Source organism: Planococcus citri, chromosome 2 (assembly GCF_950023065.1).
Source record: "Planococcus citri chromosome 2, ihPlaCitr1.1, whole genome shotgun sequence".
NCBI classification, from domain to species: Eukaryota; Metazoa; Arthropoda; class Insecta; order Hemiptera; family Pseudococcidae; genus Planococcus; species Planococcus citri.
In genome coordinates, this window is record NC_088678.1 from 9,179,457 (window position 1) to 9,188,958 (window position 9,502).

Below are 9,502 nucleotides of genomic sequence, written 5' to 3' on the forward strand. Positions count from 1 at the left end.
TATTACTAATAAATTCTCTTGCCAGAATATTTTCTTCATAGTGAAGAATATTGAATTCAATTTTAACCTACTGTCTACTTTGCACTAGATGTCTCATGTTAAGTGACGATTTCTCATTTAATCCGCCACTAAAAGGGCAAGTTTGTAGTATTTTTTTAAACTAACATTGATACCGAGTTTTAAATTTAAATCGTCACCAAATAAAAAAAAAATGTTTTCAAAGAACTGGAGAATGTCGGTGATTGTGGTTTTAATTGTAGTGATTTCAGCATACATTGGTAAGTAATAAAAAGTTTCTACCATTTTATGAGTAAGTATTTGTACTTTTTAAATATGAATCGATAGTCTGAGACAAGTTCCATTTAATTAAATGGTTGCATATTATTATAGTGCAGCATATTATTGCGGAGAACGGTGCATCAGATCTCAATCGAAAGTTAACACCGGAGGAAAGGGAGCAAAAGGCAGCAGAAATGGAAAAAAATGCAGCAAAACTGAAGGAAGAAGCAGCAGAAATGCAGCAAAATGCAGCAAAAATGAAGCAAGAGGCAGCAGAAAGGCAGCAAGAGGTAGCAGAAAGGCAGCAAGAGGTAGCAGAAAGGCAGCAAGAGGTAGCAGAAAGGGAGCAAGAGGTAGCAGAAAGGGAGCTAAGAGCAAAAGAAATGGAGCAATGGGCAGAGGAAATCGTCGCTAGTTATATAGATTCAAGTATGATAATTATTTTTTCAGCTCTTGCTGTTTAGTTTTAGTACGATTAAAAACAGTGTAGGTACTTTGAATGCTTACTATGTAGAAGATAAATCACTGTTACTTGTATAATGAGCTCATTATGATGTTTCAGCTCTCATCCCAAAAAAGGATTTACGCGCGTTGGCGGCTGAACACCTCAATGTAACTGTATCAAAACAATCGGGTAAGTTCAATGATTACGTACCCATGCGTAGGTATATAGCTGTTTATTTAAATAGGTAATAAATATATGTGTTTTGGGAAATTCACAAAAATGACTTGGTTTCTAAACGCTGCACCTGCCTTTTAAGGTAAACCCAGGTGAGATGACGCACCATTCTTAAAATCGTCATAAATTTGGTAAAAATGACTCTAAAAATTTGATACTTTGTGAAAAGTACTACATACAGACTGGTTCTGTACCTGTGGCCATGAACAATTTTTTTTTTGGTCAATAATTTTTTGATTTTTTTGAAAAATAAAAAAAAAATTTTTTTGGCCATCTCTTCCATGTGTATGGGAGAGATGGCTTATGGAATTTTACATGTAAATAATTGAAAACATGTTAAATTTTTTTTTTTAAATTTAGGATGAGCAGAAGTCACAAAAATAGTCTTCTGTGTTGGATGTGTCTAGTGAGCTAAAATTTAAAAAATTCCATTAAAAAAATGAAAAAAAACAAATTGTTTGATATTGAAAAAGTTGTATAGCTCAAATTAATCTGTATTAAATGTACTTTCCATTGGACTATTTGAAAACTGATTTCAGAATGTATTTTGAACAAAAATTTTTGTTTTAAAAATCATGAGAATTGATTTTTCAAAAAATTTCATCACTTTTCAACTTCAAGGTTTTCCACAGACCAAAATATGTTAGGTCGGCAGAATATTTTTGTTGCCTGTAAGCTAGTTGGGTATAAGGTATGTTCCTACTAAAGCTCTTTAATACAAGTATGGAAAAGGATTATGCTCTTAAGAAAGTCATAGCATTTTACGTATGTGTTAAGTACTGCGCATGGCAGGTTCGTGTCGGCACGCGGTGGAGCAACCTATGGGGTGCAACGTTGTACGTGAACAGCTGATTTGATGCGTGCTCGCGCACTGCGCAGTACGTAAAACTTATGTAAAATCCTATGACTTTCTTAAGAGTATAATCTATTTCCATACTTGTATTAAAGAGTTTAGTTCCTACACGGTTGGATTTTCGAATCAGTGTTGCCAACATACCCAAATTGAAAGTGCGGCATCTCACCCGGGTTCACCTTATAGAAGCCTTTATAGAATATGATAAAGCTATGAAATTTGGTATGATGAACAAGGACACCAAAAGGAAATTTTTGAGCCTGGGAGCCAATCGCCAAGTCCCATAGGAAGGGAAGGAGGGTGATTGGGGGGGGGGGGGGGGTGGGTGGGTTCAACTCCCATTTTTCAAAATGGGGCTATCGGCGCGATATTGGTATCAATTCCATATGATTGAACCCCGCTGAGTTCGAAAATACCATCACTTTCAAAATCTGAGGAAGAGGCATGCCTCAAATTTGAGATTTTCTGAGTAAAGTTTTTGCATTTTTCTCAAAAATACCCCAAAATTACAGTTTTTCAACCCTAGACGACACGCTGACCTTCCATCGGCATTTTTATGGTCATTTTCGGATTCTACAGGTCAATACTTTCGCATACCTCTACCGCGAGTGCACAGAGGGGTCAAAAGGGGTTAAAAATTGGCAGGTTTTCGGCATTTTCTTACAAAAATCACGGTTTTTGAACTGTGCACCGGATACAATTGGCGGAAGAAGGTTCTGATGGCGATTTTCGAATTCTACAGATCAAATACTATCGAATAAGGCTCAGAGCCACTTTTTACACCCCTCCTGGAAGATAGTAGAGGGGGTCAAATTTGACTCTCATCTAGCTTATGTTGAATTAATTTTAGAAATGTAATTAATATAAGTATACATTTTCTTACCATCGTGATAATAATGTTTGTATCGATGTTTTTCGTACCGCCGAACCCAAATTTTCAATTATTTTTTCGATTCCAGCCACGGGTCGATTTTTCATTTTGGTGCAACCCAAGGGGATGATACTGCGTTCAAGGGGTAGGGATGAAATTTTTAACAAAAAATCGACTTGTATTATCAAAATGGAGGGAGATGGGGGGATGGGACACAAAAAATAAGTTTATATTCGTACTCAGCGACCTCGAAAACATACCATTCGATATATCACTCGACTTTTCACGATTTTTCAAAATCTTAACTCCCTGGGGCACAGAGGGACTTTGAGGAGTTGGACCCAGCCCCTGCCATACCACCTATGGCCGGTCAAGTGGTAACTTTGATCAATTTATTGGACTGACTTTTTTTCAAACACCTACTCTTTCCAACCCTTTTTTTAGACACTCTTCTTGAGGGATGGGTATCGAGCGTAGTATAAAATTGTCGAGAATTTGAAGGGAAACATTTTCAGTCATGGTTGTTTTTCTCGTAAACCTAATATTTTCGGAGTAAATCGCAAAAAACGTAAATCGGAACCGGTTTTAAGCCCCCTAAAAAAATTAGCTCCAGGGTTAGGAGGTTCGGTTTTTTTTGGTAGTTCAGGGAGTTCATCTGAACACATTCCCGAAGAAAAAATTTATGTGCCAATTTTTTCCTTTTTGCCCTTGTTTTTTACACTGTTTTCCTGCTCTAAAATCACTGGGGAAATGTTTATGAAAAAATTAAAAAAATTACTGTGTAGGTATAGGTATGTGAGTACTCCTAAATAATGTCCGTAATCTGTAAAAATTGTAAAATTTGTTATGCACCCCACTTAGAGATAGATAGGTATAAATTATTGAAGTTTTGACATTTAAAGGACGACATCTCAAGATGTGTTTGCTTCAAAAAGGACATATACCCCGTATAAGTTTCCTTCTTATGGATACCCACAATTATGAATGATATTATTCCCAATTGAGGAGCTCATTGCAAAAGTAGCCCTTGTCACATGAACTTTTAGACCCTTTTCACTCGATTGCACCTATTGCCAAATGCGGAGATCATGTTGTCATGATGAAATGACCGTCAAGTTGGTCTACCCTGAGTAGCCCTGAGAGGAATTGCTTTATAGAATTTACATTCATGATACTGGGTACGCTCAAGGGAGAGGTTTGGAGATTGCATAGGTTCATGTGACAAGGGCTACTTTTGCAATGAGCTCCTCAATTGTATAAGGTAGAGTGGGGTAATTGCGAAATTGTGACCCCATGCAAAAAAAATATCAATTTTCTGGCTGTGCCAACCAGGAGGTGTCGAAGCAACAACCTTTACCGACATATTCACTTGGTCACAACTCGCGGGGTTCAACTTGTCGCTCCATAGCAAACACTTTTATCAAAGCATGTTGAAATCACTCGTAAGTGAAGTGAGAGGTGTTTTTTAAAAAAATGCATGTGAAATAGAAAAACAATCGATTTATCTGGAATTTTCACGATTTAGGGTCATGAAGGATTAAAGTTTAAGGTAAGATATCGCAATTTGAATTTTTTTTTATTTTGGCTGTAAATCGCGTTTTTGCAACTACCCCAGAAAAAACCGACTTGGGGTAATTGCAAAAACAATTTTTTTTTTCATTTTTGCACTTATCACAAATATTTTTTTGCCCTAAATAACTTGAAAATGGTTTGAAATTACAAGAAAATCAAACTTCCAGTCACATGATGAGTTACACGTTAGAGAAGTGATTAACAGTTTTACTGAATTTTAAAATTATAGCTCCTTTTTAACGTTTTACTAATATATTTTGCGGAAAATGTATTTCTATGACGAGTTTTTTACATAAAAAACATCAGAAATGATCAACCTCCAAAAAAAAAACTTCAAAAAAGAATTACACACCGCCCTCTCCACGATTCCTAATGAACCTACTCAATGAACTAGAGGTAAAAATATTTCAGTAAAAAAATGTTATGATATAATGGTGGAATCCGCCCCTGATAAAAAATACCTACCACTTCACCAGATGGTATGAGACAAACTATGAAACAGTTAATAAGCCAAAAATTTGGAGACTGACAAATCTACCAGACTCCAGAGTCAAGTTAGATTATCAAACTTATTTGAGGGATCTGTCCGCCCCAAATTTTTGGCTTATTCATAAATACCGAAACGTTTTCTTAACCGAAATTCAACGCAGAATCCATTTCTGTTATGGTCGAGGCATTATTTTACAGGTAAGAAAAAATAAACACGAAAAAGTACCAAAAAAGGTGGACTTATTGCCTTTTGACACCAACCTACGCAGACTTAACTGCCATATGTCGCCGTTTGAAAACATTTTTGTAGATTTTCACCCGTTTAAAATTACTTTGAAGTTTCGAAACCAACATCACTGGATTCCTCGTTGAATTTTACTAAAGACAGTGATGCTAACTCAAAAAAAATCTGTGACTTATTGCCCTTTGCTTCTCGCCTCCTCAATTACCCCACTCTACCTTAGCTCTTTTGTAGTAGAAAATTCGAAAAAATTGTTCAATCAAATATGTTGTAGGGCGCCAAAAGAGGAAAAAGTATTTCTGAGTAGTAAAATTAAGTTGTTTGAAAAACCAACAATAGGTACCTATTAAAATTTTCAATAATTTATATTTCTGTGTTTTGTAGATTTTTGAAGTGGCGGCCGCTGCATGTGGATGAGGGGGATGTTGTTTATATACATTTCCCCATGTTGGAAAAACGTTACAAAAATTCGTACATCCACCGAGGTCACACCTGTGTGGGGGGGGCCTCACCCAGCAGTGATAGTTGCCGCGAAAGAAAAAGACGATGAAACCTGTTCAGCATTGATAATGACATCAAACCCGCACCTGTCAAAACATTCAAGATTTGTGGAAGTTGCCGATAATGTGAAAGGCTATGTAATAACCTCTCCGCGCTGCCGTGTAGACTGTCACCTGATTAGTCACTTCAAAGGAGTGATTGGTCGGGTGGCACCTCATGAGCTGAAACGATTATTGAACAGAAAAAATGACATCAAAAATGACATCGAAAATGACATCGAAAATGACATCGAAAATGACATCGAAAATGACATCAAAAATGAAGTGGAGGAGCTAGCGTGTAAGATTGTTCAAGGCTGAGCTTCTATTAACATTTTGAAAAAATGAATGAATTTATTTGAAAAATAACGTGTACATACAACAATCGTCAAAAATTAAGATGTTGCAAATATCTCAGTTTGTAATATTTACCTTTGTTCAGTTCGTTCGTTTCATTTAGTAATACTCACAGTGGTGAGTAATCTCTTTAGCACTGATATTCATCATCAGCACATCTTTAGTTATGGCACTGCCAAACAACTGTAACCCTGTAGGCATACGAAGACTCAGGGCCCACAGTAAAGCATCGTTTGTAGCGACACATGTATGGTTAATGAACCCAGATATACCAGTTGGCTGTGCAGCTCACACTGCTCACAGAGGAGCTTAGGCAGCAAGACCAGAATGAGTCTGGCGAAGATGCTCGATTACTAGAAAGTACCTTTTCTAGATTAGTTACTCAGTTAGAGAACTGCAATTCAAAGCAAGTTGCGTGTGTGTGTCCGTGCTGCAAGAAAGCACACACACTACAACACTGTGAAACGTTCACCAGTCTGTATCCAGCTACCTCAGCTGTTACTTCGTTATCAGTAGCTTCTTCCACCACGGACCAGTCTCCGACATCTCTGCCGGCCGCATCATCGCAATCAGTATCTCCGCTAGCCTCATCTGTACCTTGGTTAGTGCCTGAAGCACAGTTAGAGCAACGTAATACTTCCAGCAAGATCGGAGTTGCTGGCAGTATGCAATCATCAGTTTCCAGCACAAATTCCACTGCTCAGCTTGCCACACCATTACCTCAGAATCCGGCTGAACATTCGCTAATGTCCGCGCCATACTCTTCTCATAATCCGGCCAAACATTCGCTAATGTCTGCGCCATACCTGCACCAGAATCCGGCAGAATATTCGCCAATATCCACGCCATACTTGCTTCAGAATCCGGCCAATTGTTTGACTACAGTTGCGCCAACACTAGACCAGCCTCCAGTACACCAGTTCACTGCGGACCAGTCTCCGGCATCTTCGCCGACCGCATCTTCATTATTAGCAGCGTCGTTTATCGCGGACCAGTCTCTGGCACCTCCACCAGCCTCATCTCCAAGATCAGTAGCTTCACTCACCGCATTGTTACCTCAGCTTCCGGCCAAATGCTCAGATACGTTCGCGCCACTACCTATTCCATTTCCAGCTACTCAGCTGGCGGCACCCTTACTTCAGCTTCCAGTTCAACACTCGAATACGTTCACTATTTTGACTCCAGCGGCGACATCGGCATCGAATACTGCGTCATCCTGTGACTCAGGCTTGACCAACTCGCCTCAAGCAACGTTGGCTGCAGCGGCGGCGATAACCATGCCTTCCGCAAATGCGCTGCTCTCTAGCAGCACCAACACCACTCCAGTCTATGCATCATCACCCAGAGTAATTCCTAGTAACCAGATAGAAACGTCATCAGCGCTCCCATCTGCACCTCTTTCACCACTTTCTGTACCTGTACCAGTTCTGCCAGTCTCCGCGCAAGATGCGCGACTAGTAGCCGCACTCACCACTCCAGTTTTGGCGCTCTTTGCGTCAGTTCCAGCATCCGCGCGAAATGCGCCGATCACTGCGCGCACTGCGCCAGTTTCTGCGCTTCACACACCTGTACCAGTTGCCGCGGGTCCAGCACCAGCCACGTCCGCATTGGCGGCTGAATTCGCAGCTCATCCGGCACAACTTCGCATCGTCTCTGCAACACCTGCGCGTTCCTATGCACAGGTAGTCAGATCCAACTTGTCATTAGTACTGGTCTCCACACAAGACAAGCCAGTTTTGGCACTCTCGACGCCAGTTTTAGCGCTCTCAGCACCAGTACCAGTAGCCGCACACGATGCGCCCAATCCTGCGCGCACTGCATCAGTGTTAGCAGTTCATGCGCCTGTATCAGTTCCTCTGACGCTTACACAGACACATCCGAGCGCAGATACTAACCCTGCGCTCAGTACAGCAACCTTCGCATTCTCCAACACCGCTTCCAGTATCATTTCCGCTCCAGTAGCCATGCCAGCAGTGTCCGCTTCGACGGTGGCACTCATGGCGAATCTTGCACCTAACAGCATCATTTCTATGTCATTGGAGTGCTCACACGCGCTCCAGAAGCAGATAACCGGACCCAAGTCATCATCTGAGTCTGTAGCAGTTTCTACACTGCACTCTGCAACTCAGATGGTTGTTTCCTCAACCTCCGCGCTCTCATTTACACCATCGGTGCACTCAGCTTCGCTCATACACGCACCTACTCGAGCTCAGTTGGAGGCGGATCCAGCGGCGCCTGGTTCCCCTCCTCCGCCGCATCCCAGCACACAGCTAGCTTCTCATTCATCTTTAGTGAAGATGGAGGTGGCGTTTGATGCGCCTCGTATCTCTCTTACCAGTGCAAGCACAAGTACACTGCTGTCGGCACCATCCACGTCACTCTCAGCATTTCTATTGAATTCATCAATGAATCGCAGCAGTAATCGCAGCCAGTTCGCGACACATGTACCTCTGAAGTTTTTGGCAGCAGTTCCTGCCGCGCCTATCTCCTCAGCTCGCAATCGAAGCACTAGTTTAGCGGTGTTCTGCAACTCAGATGGTTGTTTCCTCAACCTCCGCGCTCTCATTTACACCATCGGTGCACTCAGCTTCGCTCATACACGCACCTACTCGAGCTCAGTTGGAGGCGGATCCAGCGGCGCCTGGTTCCCCTCCTCCGCCGCATTCCAGCACACAGCTAATCTCTCTTACCAGTGCAAGCACAAGTACACTGCTGTCGGCACCATCCACGTCACTCTCAGCATTTCTATTGAATTCATCAATGAATCGCAGCAGTAATCGCAGCCAGTTCGCGACACATGTACCTCTGAAGTTTTTGGCAGCAGTTCCTGCCGCGCCTATCTCCTCAGCTCGCAATCGAAGCACTAGTTTAGCGGTGTTCGCCTCCCAAACCAGCAACGCGCGTTCCTCGCGCACCTGCGCATCATCTAGCTTAGCGCTTTTTGAGCTCACGTACGCACCTCTAGCTCCAGTCATCGCATCTGCGTCTCTAACCGCATGGTCAGCGCCAGTCTCTGCGCAAACGAGAGCCGCAGTTGCAGCAGTAGTCGCGACGTCAGTACCAGTAGCAGTGGCGCCTGCCTTCGTATTCAATTTGGCGCTAGGCGTGCCAGAGTCAGCCGCACCAAGCTCAGCACTAGCGGCGTCCATATCTACACACCCTGTGTCAGTCTCAGTGCTCGCATCAGTAGCTCCTGCCAACTTCTCATCAGCAGTGCTTAACGCACCAGTAACAGCCGTTCCTGCCTCTACAAACGTCTCTGCGCTTACAGCACCAGTATCCACCCTAGTCTCGCTCGAAGGCGCTCCTATGAGTGCCACCTTGAATGTTGTCGCGCCACTTGATCAGACCACATTGAATTTGCATGCAGTGGCGGCGGCAACGGCAGCCGCAATGTCGCTCACTTCATCGCTCGCCTTACTTTCACCCAAACCAACTCAGTTAGCAAATTCACTGTTCCCGGCACTGCCCTCTACCAGAGTCCGTTCTCCAGCCACTCAATCGAACGCTAGAACCTCATCGGTCTCCGCATCCAGTCGCGCACTTGACAAGCTTGTTTTCACTCAGTTGAGTGCCACTGTGCCTGGCTGCGCAACTGCCACGCATGTAGCTGCGCCACCAG

General features: G+C 42.5%; 1 protein-coding gene across 2 annotated transcripts; it reads left to right on the top strand.

The window, feature by feature from the left end:
- Positions 1 to 66: 66 nt before the first annotated feature.
- Positions 67 to 8,802, top strand: LOC135834548 (mucin-2-like). 2 transcript variants are annotated; one of them, XM_065348476.1, is made up of 4 exons: positions 67 to 310; positions 391 to 708; positions 842 to 913; positions 5,369 to 8,802. In XM_065348476.1, exon 4 carries the CDS (start codon positions 6,546 to 6,548, stop codon positions 8,655 to 8,657), a length of 2,112 nt encoding a protein of 703 aa, XP_065204548.1. In that variant the 5' UTR covers positions 67 to 310; positions 391 to 708; positions 842 to 913; positions 5,369 to 6,545; the 3' UTR covers positions 8,658 to 8,802. The 2 variants fall into 2 exon arrangements, with proteins under 2 accessions (XP_065204548.1, XP_065204547.1); XM_065348475.1 differs by having other exon boundaries at positions 67 to 278.
- The last annotated feature ends 700 nt before the right edge of the window (positions 8,803 to 9,502 follow it).

Bases quoted from the DNA above. Each gene is read 5' to 3' on its own strand.
- LOC135834548 (XM_065348476.1), top strand. From the start codon at position 6,546: ATGCAATCATCAGTTTCCAGCACAAATTCCACTGCTCAGCTTGCCACA.